Source organism: Phocoena sinus, chromosome 1 (genome assembly GCF_008692025.1).
Source record: "Phocoena sinus isolate mPhoSin1 chromosome 1, mPhoSin1.pri, whole genome shotgun sequence".
Lineage (NCBI taxonomy): Eukaryota > Metazoa > Chordata > Mammalia > Artiodactyla > Phocoenidae > Phocoena > Phocoena sinus.
This window is the reverse complement of record NC_045763.1, coordinates 44851592-44865477: the sequence shown is the minus strand read 5'-3', so window position 1 is coordinate 44865477 and position 13886 is coordinate 44851592. Positions and strand designations below refer to the sequence as shown.

Here is a 13886-nt window from a genome sequence, read left to right as displayed (position 1 = left end):
GTTTAGTCAAACAGTCAAGAAAAGTACGTGGAGAACACACTATGGACTCAAAAACTAAGGTAAAAGCCAAAGTCCAAATCAAGTGTAAAAGACAAGACTGAGTCAGTGGAACAAAATGGAAGGGGTATTTGACCAGGGTTCTAATCTCTGCTTTCCTGATAATTTGCTGTGTGACCCTGAGCCAGTGGTCTCAGTTTCATACTTATAAAATTGGAGAAGGATGAGACTACAATGTCTTGGAGGTCCCTTTCAGTTCCAGGACTTTGGCTACATGAAGGAACTGGACTGTGTGATCCTCCAGGTCCTTTCTAGGTCTCGAATTTTACTATGAAGAGGCAAAGAAAGATGACACTTAGGTTGGGAAGAGCTTCTGAGATGGCCTATTTACAGGCAACCAATACACTTCAACTGAAGTGAAGTAAGAGGGGCCGTGGGCTTAGAAATCCTACGTTGTCAAAAGTGAGTCTGATGACCAATAAATAATAGGAAGAGAGTATGTAACATGGCTGAAAGTGACCTTAAATGAGGACGATGTTGGATGCATTTCCCCATCCCTGCTTAAGAGGAGAGAATATTCTGAACCCTAATGGCTAGTCTGGCTGTTTGGACTGCTAAGGTAGAAAAAAATAATAATCAGTTGGCAGGTGGATTAAACCTAGTGAAGAGGTGGAAATCAGATGTGGGGTAGGATAGAGCTGAGGCTTACCCCAGTGCTGAGGGCAACAAGACCTAAGGGCATGCTCCCCAAACCCTGTCTCACCCATCGCTGCTTCTTTGGTCAGCTGGTTGTGGTACGTGGAGCACTTGGCTATCATCTGCTGAAGCTCTCCAGCGCTGTGCTTGGAGGGCTCCCTGACAAAGGCCTCAGAGCACCTCTTTGTGAAGATGGAGGCCGGGCGGATGGTCTCGGTGCGGCCGTGCTTGAATGCTGCAGTGCTACAGGACTCATAGGTGGCCACTGTCTGCCCGTACTGTTGCAGGAGGGCCATCTGGAAGGCCAGCTGAGCCACCGAGTCAGGGCTCAGCTTCTGCTTCTTCAGGAATTCTTTGCCTCCTCTCTGAAACTGGATGTAGTCAATGGTGAGGGTTTTCATGGTGGCATCAAATTTTTCCTTAGCAGCGCTAATGCCAGTCTTTAAAGCATCGTTCAGCTTGAAGTTGAGTTTTCGTACGGCGACAGAAGAGTCAGTGTTAGCTGGTTGGCTCCGTGGAGTGATGGCAGGGGCCTGAGTGCTGTCTTTAAACACTTCATTAAAAAACCTGAGCACTGCAACACCATCGCCCCAAGCATGCTCAAAGTGGATAGCAGCAGTGCCATCCTTGGCTATAATGAGGTTAAAGGATTTATCAAACCAGCGGTTTGTGCCGTCACCGTGCAGCATGTTGTGGGACAAGTGGACAAGGTCCTTAATGGGGAAGTCATCTAGGCAGAGACAGAATACAGCAGAGTCCACTTTCCTCAGGGTCTCCTCGTTGCCACCACTCACCAGCTTCTGTCTGAGCTCTGCCCAGATGTCCCGGTTCTCACTGGTCAGATATGACAGTGGAAACTCGGGGGCCAGGCTACTGTCTGAGAGAATGTACTTCAGATGAGCCTGGATTTCTGAGGCACTCACAATGTTCCCATCTTGATCCAGGACATCAAAGACATAGAAGTGTCCTTTTCTTAGGACCAGGAGGTGTCTGGCCTTGTCATCAGTGAAGAGTTCATCTCGACTGGGTTTGGGTAAACGAGTGGAATTGAAAAGCCGAAAATACTGGGACATATCCAGGGGATATGCATTGACCAAGTAGGCGCCATACCAGGACAGAGAGGAAGGCACAAAGCGTATGAGTCTCTTGAAGGTATCAGTGTCACTTTTGGCAGGGTTCAAGTGGAACACTTCTGGTTCCAAAAGGTCAGCCCGAAGTGTCTTCAGAAACCGGACGGCAGAGACAGTCATGTTGGTTGCCCGGGTGAGCTGGTCGTTGTACTCGGACTTTGGGTCAGGGTTGAATGACATAAATGGATTAAAGTTCAGGACAATTGGGTCTCGAGCAGTTAAGTACATATCAAACCAGGGACCTAAAAAATAAAAATTAAAAAAGAACGATAAAGAGTTAATGCAGTTCCTAAAGATAAAATTTGAGAAAGAAAAAAAAAAATCAAGCATATTCAGAAGAAGTGACATTAACCTCCAGAGGATGGAATTTTCTGATTATTTTTTTCCTCTGCAATAATTCATAAATGGTAAATGGGATCATATAATATGTGGTCTTTTGCATCTGACTTCTATCACTTACAATAATGTTTTGACGGTTCATCCATGCTATAGCATATATCAGTCTTCATTTCTTTTTATTGCTAAATAATGTTCCAATAATGTACCATATTTTGTTTATCCATTCATTTGTAGATGGACATTTGGGTTGTTTCCACTTACTGGTTATTTTGAATAATGCTGGTATGTACAAATTTTCATGTGGACATATGTTCTCAGTTCTCTTGGGGGATATAGCTAGGAGTGGAATTGCTAGGTCATACGGTAAGTCTATGTTTAACCCCCCTTTTTTTGACTGAAATTGTTTGATTTTTTATTAATTTTTTCTTTTTTTATTGAAGTACACTTGATTTACAATGTTGTGTTAGTTTCAGGTGTACAGCAAAGTGATTCAGTTATACATATACATATACCTAGCCTTTTTCAGATTCTTTTCTATTATAGATTATTACAAGATACTGAATATAGTTCCCTGTGCTATACAGTAAGTCCTTGTTGTTTATCTATTTTAGATATATTAGTGTGTCTCTGTTAATTCCAAACTCCTAATTTATCCCTCCCCCACGCCAATCTTTCCCCCTTTGGCAACCATAAGTTTGTTTTCTATGTCTGTGAGTCTGTTTCAAACATGTTTTGGAAATAAGTTCACCTGTATCATATTTTATATTCCACACATAAGTGATATATGATGGCTGTCTTTGTCTCACTTACTTCAGTTTATATGATAATCTCTAGGCCCATCCATGTTGCTGCAAATGGCATTATTTCATTTTTTAATGGCTGAGTAATATTCCATCGTATATATATACCACATCTTCTTTATCCATTCATCTGTCTATGGACATTTAGGTTGCTTCCACGTCTTGGCTACTGTAAATAGTGCAGCTATGAACATTGGGGAGCATGTCTCTTTTCGAATTAGAGTTTTCTCCAGATATATGCCCAGGAGTGGGATTGCTGGATCATATGGTAACTCTATTTTTAGTTTTTTAAGGAACCTCCATACTGTTCTCCATATTGCACCTATTTACATTCCCACCAACAGTCCCTTTTCTCCACACTATCTCCAGCATTTATTTGTAGACTTTTTGATGATGACTATTTTGACTGGTGTGAGGTAATACCTCATTGTAGTTTTGATTTGTATTTTTCTAATAATTAGCAATGTTGAGCATCTTTTCATGTGTCTGTTGGCCACCTGTATATCTTCTTTGGAGAAATGTCTATTTAGGTCTTCTGCCCCCTTTTTTTTTTTTTAAGATATACAATTTATTTATTTATTTATAAATTTATTTTTGGCTGCGTTGGGTCTTCGCTGCTGCGCGCGGGCTTCCTCTAGTTGCATTGAGCAGGGCTACTCTTTGTTGCGGTGCGCGGGCTTCTCGTTGCGGTGGCTTCTCTTGTTGCAGAGCATGGGCTCTAAGCACGTGGGCTTCAGTAGTTGTGGCACACGGGCCTGGCTGCTCCACAGCATGTAGGATCTTCCCAGACCAGGGATCGAACCCGTGTCCCCTGCATTGGCAGGCAGACTCTTAACCACTGTGCCACCAGGGAAGTCCCATTCTGACCATTTTTTGATTGGGTTGTTTGTTTTTTGATACTGAACTGTATGAGCTCTTTGTAAATTTTGGAGACTAATCCCTTGTTGGTCACATCATTTGCAAAAATTTTCTCCCATTCTGCAGGTTATCTTCTCATTCTGTTTATGGTTTCCTTTGCTGTGCAAAAGCTTTTAAGTTTAATTAGGTCCCAATCATTTATTTTTGCTTTTATTTCCATTACTCTAGGAGACAGATCTAAAAAAATATTGCTGTGGTTTATGTCAAAGAATGTTCTTCCTATGCTTTCCTCTAGGAATTTTATAGTATCTGGTCTTACATTTAGGTCTTTAATCCATTTTGAGCTTATTTTTGTATATGGTGTTAGAATGTTCTAATTTCATTCTTTTACATGTAGCTGTCCAGTTTTCCCAGCACCACTTATTGAAGAGGCTGTCTTTTCTCCATTGTATATTCTTGCCTACTCTGTTGTAGATTAATTGACTGTAGGTGTGTAGATTTATTTCTGGGCTCTCTATTCTGTTCCACTGATCCATATGTCTGTTTTTGTGCCAATACCATGCTGTTTACATTACTGTACCTTTGTAGTATTGCCTGAAGTCTGGGAAGATTATGCCTCTAGCTGTGCTCTTTTTCCTCAGGATTACTTTGGCAATTCTGGGTCTTTTGTGGTTCCATGTAAATTTTAGGATTATTTGTTCTAGTTCTGTGAAAAATGTCATGGGTAATCTGATACAGATCATGTTAAATCTGTAGATTGCTTTGGGTAGTATGGCCATTTTAACTATATTAATTCTTCTAATCCAAGAGCATGGTATTTCTTTTCATTTCTTTGAATCACCTTCAATTTCCTTTATCAATGTTTTTACAGTTCTCAGCATATAAGTCTTTCATCTCTTCAGTCAGGTTTATTCCTAGGTATTTCACTTTTTTTGGACACAATTTTAAAAGGGATTGTTTTTTTACTTTGTCTTCCTGATATTTCATTGTTAGTGTAAAGAAATGCAACTGATTTCTCTATGTTAATCTTGTATCCTTCTACCTTACTGAATTCGTTTATCAGTTCTAATAGTTTCTTCTGTCTGGAAGATCTGTCCATTGACGTCAGTGGGGTGTTAAAAGTCTCCTACTATTATTGTATTCCCATCAATTCTCCCTTTATGTCTGTTAGTATTTGTTTTATGTATTTAGGTGCTCCTATATTGACAGCATATAGGATAACGAATGTAATATCCTCTTCTTGTATTGATCCTTTTAACATTATACAGTGTCCTTCTTTATCTTTCTTTATGACCTTGTTTTAAAGTCTATTTTGTCTGATTTAAGTATTGCTATCCCTGCTTTCTTGTCATTTCCACTTGCATGAAATATTTTTTCCATCCACTTTCAATCCATATGTGTTCTTTGCCCTAAAGTGGGTCTACTGTAGGCAGCATATTGTAGGTTCTTGTCTTATTATTCAGTCTGCCACTCTACATCTTTTGATCAGAGCCTTTTGTCCATTGACATTTAAAGTAATTATTGATAAGTATGTATTTATTGTCACTTTAAACCTTGTTTTTCAGTTGATTTTGTATATCTTCTTTGTTTCTTCTTTTTGTTTTTCCTTTTGTGGTTTGATGGTTTTCTTTTGTATTATGCTTGAGTACCTTTTTTCTTTTTGTTTTTTTTTGTGAATCTTTTAAATATGATTTTGATTTGTGGTTACTCTGATTTTCAAGTATGTTAACCCATCACTAAATCTACTTGCTTTAGACTGGTAGTCATATAAGCTCAAACACATTCTAAAAGATCTACATTTTCTTACTCCCCTCCCCCACATTTTGTGATTTGATGTCTCATTTTACATCTTCATGTTTATTCTTTTGCTGAACACTGTAGTTATAATCACTTTCATACAATTAAAAAAAATTTTAAACCTATGTACTGACTTATTTCAGTGAGCTTTAATCCTTTTATATACTTACCTCTTCTACTGTTGTTTTCTCTTTCCTATAGATTCTTGCTTCTTTTCCATTTAGAGAAGACCTTTCAATATTTAGTTTAAGATAGGTTTAGTATTCCTGTATTCCTTTAGTTTTTGCTTGTCTGAGAAATTCTTTCTCTCTCCTTCTATTCTAAATGATAACCTTGCTGAGTAGAGTATCCTAGGTTGCAGGTTTTTCCCTTTCAGGACTTTGAATATATCTTGCCACTCCCTTCCGGCCTGCAAAATTTCTGTAGAGAAATCAGCTGATAGCCTTATGGGGGTTCCCTTGTAACTGCCTATTTGTTTTTCTCTTGCTACTTTTAGAATTCTCTCTTTAACTTTTGGCATTTTAATTATGATACATCTTAGAGTAGGTCTGTTTGGGTTCATCTTGTTTGGGACCCTCTGTGCTTCCTGTGCCTGGAAATCTGTTTCCTTCTTTAGGTCTGGGAAGTTTTCAGCCATAATTTTTTCAAGTACATTTTCGATCCCCTTTTCTCTTTCTTCTGCTTCTAGGATTCCTATTATGTGCAGATTGGCATGCTTTAGGTTATCCCATAGATCTCGTATGTTGCTTTCACTTTTTTTTATTTGTCTTTGTCTGCTGTTCTGATTTGAGTGATTTCCACTATTCTATCTTCCAGATCACTTACTCATTCTTCTGCATTATTTAGTTTGCTATTTATTGCCTTTGGCTTTGTTTTCATCTTGGCAATTGAATGGTGTAATTTTGATTGGCTCCTCTTTGTAGTTTCTAGTTCCTTGTTACAATGATCTGAATTTCTAACAATAGCTTTTCTTAATTCCTTCAGCATTTTTATTACTTCCTTTTAGAACTTGTGGTCTGGTAGACTGGAGAGGTCATCTGTTTCATTGTTCTTTCAGGGGATTTCTCTTATTCTTTTAATTGGGAGTAATTCCTCTGCTTTTTCATTTTTCTTATATTTCTCTGACTGTGAATTTAGGAGAAAGTTATCTACTGTGGTCTTGAAGGGCTGTTTTTATGTGGGAGTGTCCCTGTGTAGCCTGCTTGAATCCAAAATTTCTCGTGTGAGGGCTGTTTTGGGTATGCATGCTTGCCATCTCTTTCCTTAGGGTGGCCCTTGTACCCTTGATAGGGGGTGTGTTTGGTGTTGTGGTGACCAGAGCCCACACTGGATGTTGGGTGGGGCCTCCTCTTTGCTTTGTGGATGTCATAGCCCTGCAAAGGGGAAGGGTCTGCTCCCCCACTGTTGTAGTAGAAGTCCCCAGATCTGGTTCTAAGCTGTGGTGTGAAGTAGGCGGGACTGGAGCACTCCCTCTGGGAGAGGAGCTGCTGCATGTTTCTCCCCAGGAACTGTCTGCCAGGACGTGCGATTCTGTGATGCTGCCTGCCACCTGGTGTGAGCACCCACAAAGACCACTATTGCCTGGCACTGCCCTTGAGGGACACCTTTGCTTGGGGGCTCTGGTAACCTGAGGTCCCTTAAGCGTGCAGGTGCACTCACAAAGTGGTTGCTCCATAAACCCACTGGAGTCGTGTTCCCTGAGCCCGTCTACAATTGACCCAGATGGCCTTCAGGCATGCATGGTTCTGGTCCCAAATCCACCATAGTGAGAACTCACTGGGGCCACCTCCCTGCACCCACAGTGGGACTGCTGGTAATCAGCTCAGACAGCCCCCAGGCAGGCACGTGCAGTCCTGAACCCAAAATCTGCCAGAGCAGCAACCTGCCAAAGCTGCAACCCAGCACCTGCAGTGGAATCGCCAGCGATAAGCTCAGATTTCAGGCCCGCCTTCATGTGTGCCACCCACAAAGTTCACAGCATCTGTGGTGATTGGAGTCACACCCTGCTGTGAGCATGCTGACAATGAGGCTGCTATGGCAGGCCCACCCCCCTCCCCTTGTGTGTTGACAATGGGGCTCCTATGGCAGACCCATGCTCCATCCTGTGTGCACCCCCAGTTGCAGCCTGGGTCACACTCCAGGCTCTTTGGGATGTCTCCCCACAGCCAAACCATGTCCTCTCCCTGGGTCTGTCCTCTGAAACCTGAGTTTCACCACCCAGTCACTGCACACACCAGCAGGCATGCGTCTTGGGCTCAGAAATGTGGCAACATGGCCAGAACCATCTATGTTGGTGTATCTCTACCCCGCAGGGCAGCAAGCCAGCTCCCACACTCTCCTCTCCAGCCTCTGAAGCTCCCTATCTGTCCTGGTGGACCTCCCAGCCAGTGAAGGATGTTCTCAGGGTGAGGGAAGCTGTCCTCTTTCACCGCTCCCTCCCAGGAGCACAGGTCCTGTCCCACATCCTCTTCTCCCTTTTCCCTTCGTCCTACCCAGTTACATGAGGATCTTTCTTGCACCTTTGGTTGTATGAGATCTTCTGCAAGCTTTCAGTAGATGTTCCGTGAGAACTGGAACATGTAGATATGTTTCTGATGTATTTGTGGGAGGAGGTCCTTCTACTCTGCCATCTTGGACTGAACTCTATGTTTAACCTTTTGAGGAACTGCCAGGGTGCCTTACAAAGTGGCTGAACCAGGGCTTCCCTGGTGGCACAGTGGTTAAGAATCCGCCTGCCAATGCAGGGGACACGGGTTCGAGCCCTGGGCCGGGAAGATCCCACATGCCGTAGAGCAACTAAGCCTGTGCGTCACAACTACTGAGCCTGTGCTCTAGAGCCCGCAAGCCACAACTACTGAAGCCCGCGTGCCTAGAGCCCGTGCTCCACAACAAGCGAAGCCACCGCAATGAGAAGCACGTGCACCACAATGAAGAGTAGCCCCCGCTCGCTGCAACTAGAAAAGGCCCGCACGCAGCAACAAAAACCCAACGCAGCCAAAAATAAATAAATAAATAAATTTTTAAAAAAAAACAAAGTGGCTGAACCATTACCACCAGCAGTATACAAGGGTTCCAATTTCTCCACATCCTCAGCAGCATTTGTTATTGTTACTATAAGTCTTATCTGATTGGAGCCATTCTGGTGGGTAACCATCATTGTGGTTTTGATTTACATTTCCCTAATGTTTATTAATTGCTTTTTCTTCCTCATTCCGTTTCCTTTTTTGACACTTACAGAAATAAAAAACAATAATACCTCACTGGCATTCATGCTGAAATAGAATAGTTGTTAATTCCCACCCCATCAGCTTAGGTTTCTCATGCTTCATCTCCTTTCAGGGACAACATTCACACCTGACTGTCTCCCTAATATGGCAGAAAGTCTTCACCGTCATTCTGTGTACTGTGTACATTACTGCACTCCCTCTTTTAGAAAATGCTTGAAAAGCAATTAGAAATAACTATCAGTGCGAGTGAACCACTCCAACTAGCCCTCTGTATTCCTGTGGATGTTTTGCTTGTAAAAATTCCAGAGGCAGCATCTTATCAGAAAATGTGTTTTCAAGGGAAGTTCCTGGTGGGATTAGGAACTTCCTAATCAAATATAGCCTATCTTTGATTCAAAGAAATAGTTTTTACATATAAAGTATTGGGAAAGGATTAATGGACATGAATTTATCTATTATTCATTTGTTGGTCCCTTCATTCCTTGCGAATCAGTGCTGTGCCAGGCCCTGGCCCAGGGGATATAGAGAGGAATAGGGCATGGACTTTAATTCAGAAGGACTCTGATGAAGGAGACAAATAGAATTAAAACATAATGCAATGCATTAAAACGGGGGCAAGACGTATTTGACAAAAGAAGACATGAATTTATACCTCTGATCCATTCAGTAAAAGAATTTTAAAGAGACAGAAACCAATAAGGCAAAGAGAATGAGAGAAGAGAAAAGAGCAAACATTAGAAATTGGAAAGCTCTCTAGCCAATTCAAGGAAGCCACCCCTAACCTGGCAGCAGAGAAAGCCAAGAAACAGTATGATTTACACAGCAGAACCCCCAGAGGGCTCAGGAAGTAGCAGCCTAGATATATCTGGTTGAAGAGCTGTTCAATTAAACCCCCACCCCACACCCCAGATTCCCTCCCCACTCCAATAGGAGACTTAAGTTTTATTCACTGGAGAAAGTAAAATTGGGGGACATAAGTTACATATGAGAGCTCAAGCCTTCTTCCCTTATCCCACTCCTACGACAGCAGCAAACAGGAAAATACCTTTTGGCAGTTTACCGGAAAAGCCTTCCCTGGGAGTCTAACCCAAAGACACCACCATTAGGGACACCCCGAGGAAATGGCTTAGCTGATCACATTACAGTGAAGCTGTGACTGACAAGCACGCCCTCACCTACAGAGCTTCCCACAACTTTTAAATATCTCATTCAGATCTAAGACAACAGAGAAGGATTATGAAACATCTGAAGAAAGAAAAGAGGGTAAAACAAACCAGCAAAAAGCAAATTCGAGACAGACTAGGAAGGAAGATGAGAATTAAAAAAAAAAAAATCCCAGGTAAATTATTAAGCACATAGAAAGCAAAACAAAAGAAAGTAGAATTATTAACTTCAGAGAAAACAAAGTTCATGTGGGAAAGGAAAAACAATTCCAATGTGCTACACAATTCAGCTGACAATAGTGCTTACATGATTATAATAGTGTAAACACTAGGTACTGAGCAAACGAAAATTACAAATAACTATACTGTGACAATGAGGGGATGGAAATGTGGTGAGGATATGAGAGACTGCTAAATCCTAATCTTTTACAGTGAGACATCAATAGATAATGCCTAAAACTACAAAAGATGCATTAATATGAGTCAGTAATTTAGAGAATGGGGGAAAATGAGAAGTGAGAAATTAGGGCAAGGTCAGGAAATTTCTGTTTCTCCTAACAAGCCTGAGAAAACTATTTGATTCTTTAAACTATATGCATGTATAACCTTATTAAAAATATGAACTGAGTTAAAAGAAGTGCTGTGGAACAGAGGTGGAAGCAACCAACTCTGAATGGGAAGAAGGGCTGAAAGGTTTCATAGAAAAATCATCCTACCCGATCTTTTTTTTTTTCTTTTTCTTAATTGAGATGTAATTGACATATAACATTATATTAGTGCCAAGTGTACAACATAATGATTTGATATTTGTATATACTGCAAAATGCTCAGCACAATAAGTCTAGCTGACATCCATCACCATACATACTTAGAAAATTTATTTTCTTATGAGAAGCTTTAAAATCTATACTCACAGCAACTTTCAAATATACAATACAGTATTATTAACTATAGTCACCAGGTTATATATTACATCCCCAGGACTTACTTATTTTATAACTGGAAGTTTGTAACTTTTGATCCCCATCTCCCATTTTGCCTAGTCCCTGTCCTGAACCTCTCGTAACCACCCTAACTGGGTCTTAAAGGAAGAATTTGCCAGGTAAAAAATGGTGGGGCGAACAACATGGATAAAGGCACAGAAGAATGAAAGACTAACGGGTTGAGGGAAGGAGTTGTTCAGTTTTGCTGAAGCATGGGTGTGTCAGGGAGGATGGTAAGAGATGAGGCTGGATCGGGCAGTTGGGCCAGACCGTGAAGGACCTAGAATGATACACACAGGACATAGGACTAAATCCTGCATCCTTTACAGACAGAACCAATGATTAGGTTCTGTCTTGATCCCACCTACAGGGCAGGCAAGCTACTGCTCTTGAGCATGGACTCCAGGCAGCACCTCAGTGGAGGATGAACTCACTCAACCTTAATGTTCACCTCAGGAAGAGAGGATGAGCTAACACTTCAGTGCTGGTCTCACCAAAAATATCTGTGAGATTAAAAGAGGAGAGAAGATGACTTGCTTTCTATTACAGAGGGCTCTGGAAATATCAAGCCCACAGCCCTGCCTACCCACCTGAAATGTAGCTCGTATGTTTATTCTGCTTGTCCTGAGCGACCAGCTGCTTGTGCAGTTCTTTTCCAATCCCATTTTCAAAACTCTTACACAATTGTTCCGTTTTCCTGAAATGTTCAAAAAAAGATAGAGTCAAACCATGGCAGGGAATAGATGATTTTTATTTATTTATTATTATTATTTTTTAACATCTTTATTGGAGTATAATTACTTTACAATGGTGTGTTAGTTTCTGCTTTTATAACAAAGTGAATCAGCTATACATATACATATATCCCCATATCTCCTCCCTCTTGCGTCTCCCTCCCACCCTCCCTATCCTACCCCTCTAGGTGGTCACAGAGCACTGAGCTGATCTCCCTGTGCTATGCGGCTGGGGAATAGACGATTTTTAGATTCATGGCCAAGAACTCATCACAGAACTTTGGGTCCCCAATAGCATATCCCTAGAACCAGGGACTGAGATCAGAAAGTACCTCTGGTCAGAAGAACAGGAATCAATCTAAACAGATAAATCTAGGATATCTTAAAATGATTGATTAGGAAGATGAATCCACATCTCATAAAATAATGTGTAATCTAGGAGGCATGGAGAAAATGATATAAGCTTTGGAGCCAAGAAGAGCTAAGTTTGAATTCTAGCTCTGTTACTTTCAAACTGTATAACCGTGGACAAGTTACTTGATCTCTCTCAGTCTCAGTTTCTCTATATGTAAAATAGAGATAATATACCACCTTACATGATTTTTTAAATATTTATAAGAGCTAAGGATTTAGGATAGTTTGAAACATAATACGTAGTAACAGGTAGCTATTACATCATTACCATGTCAATAGAAGCTTCAAGTGACTAATGTGGAATATTTAAAAGCAGAGGACTACATTATGAATGGTTCATCTTTTTTTCCCAGCACTGTCCATTGAAGGACTCCGTGATTCTAATGAGAGGGCCAGTTATTTGCACGACAAATTCCCATTGTGGAAAAAGAGTACTATACCAGGATACAAGAGCTTGATGGAATCCGCTTTTTAACAATATCCAATATTATTTTCCAATTCCATACTGAATTAGTTTCCTAGGACTGCCATAACAAAGTACCACAGACTGGATGGCTTAAGACAACAGAAACTTATTCTCTCACAGTTCTGGAGGCTAGAAGTACAGAATCAAGGTGCTGACAAGACCATATTCTCTCTGAAGACTCCAGTGGAGAATCCGTTCCAGGACTTCCTCTTAGCTTCTGGTGTTACCAGGTATCCTTGGCATTCCTTGGCTTGTTAATCCACTCTAATCTGCCTCTGTCCTCACATGGCTGTCTCTGTGTCTCTCCTCTTCTTATAAGTATACCAGTCATATTGGTTTAAGGACTCAGCTCTCTCCAGTATGACCTCATCTTAATTAATTACATCTGCAACTACCCTATTTCCAAATAAGGTCACATAATGAGGTTCTCAAAAGGGAATGAATTTGGAGGGCACACTATCCAACCCAGTACATATGCTCACCAAGCAAACTTCTGGTCTGCCCCATGCTCTCCTTAATAAACCTCCCTACCAAGAGCACATGCCCCCTGTAAATGACTGGTACCAGCTAGCCAACCAGGTAACACCCACCAAGATAGCACAAATTTGGCATTCTGGCTTATAAACCATTGCCTGTTGAGTCTAGTTAAAGAGACTCTCACCTCAGGGCCTGGTCAGCCCTTCATGAGTGAAAATCTATTTCCTGAACTTGCAAACGTAAAGACCAGGTCCTAGGTGCCTGGTGACCCAATCAAATCACAGACACTCCCTGAAACTTGGTTCACCGGCACCTGCCAGCCTCCCCTGAGCCACCCATCCATGGCCATTCAGGGTTCTCAGCTTTTACCTGAACTGGCCATCATCCAAGAGAGGCTTCTGTGCACTGAGGTATCTCCTAATGGTGTCTTCAAGTTTGGGAATAGGCAGCCTGGGAAGAAAGTAAGGTCAAGTGTAAGGGTGACAATCTGTGGAAGAGGTTAACTAGCTTCCCAACCCAAACTAACCAATAATTACTGGATAATTAACTTCTTTCCAAAAAAAACAAACAACAAAAGGAAGCCACTTACAAATGAGAATAGATGAATTTAAGTATAATTGGTAGCTCTTTTTTTTTAAGTAAAATAATAACTTTTTAATGTATTAATGATGAATTTCATAAGCTGAATTAGTAAACATACTAACAGATTCAAAATGGGGAAGCAGAGTCTGCCCCAAAATTCCTGTTTCCTGTCACAGTTATAATACCTGTGTTAACCCTGTACTGGCACTGATTTTATTTCTAC

At 41.2% G+C, this 13886-nt stretch overlaps 1 protein-coding gene across 1 annotated transcript in view; it reads right to left on the bottom strand.

The window, feature by feature from the left end:
* Nucleotides 1-13886, bottom strand: part of CPT2 (carnitine palmitoyltransferase 2) — a 35203-nt gene that overhangs the window by 8928 nt on the left and 12389 nt on the right. The window contains exons 2-4 of the mRNA XM_032642082.1: nucleotides 13451-13531; nucleotides 11581-11687; nucleotides 761-2065 (exon numbers count right to left, since the gene is read on the bottom strand). Coding sequence (XP_032497973.1) covers nucleotides 761-2065; nucleotides 11581-11687; nucleotides 13451-13531 — 1493 coding nt within the window. The remainder of the gene's footprint in view (nucleotides 1-760; nucleotides 2066-11580; nucleotides 11688-13450; nucleotides 13532-13886) is intronic.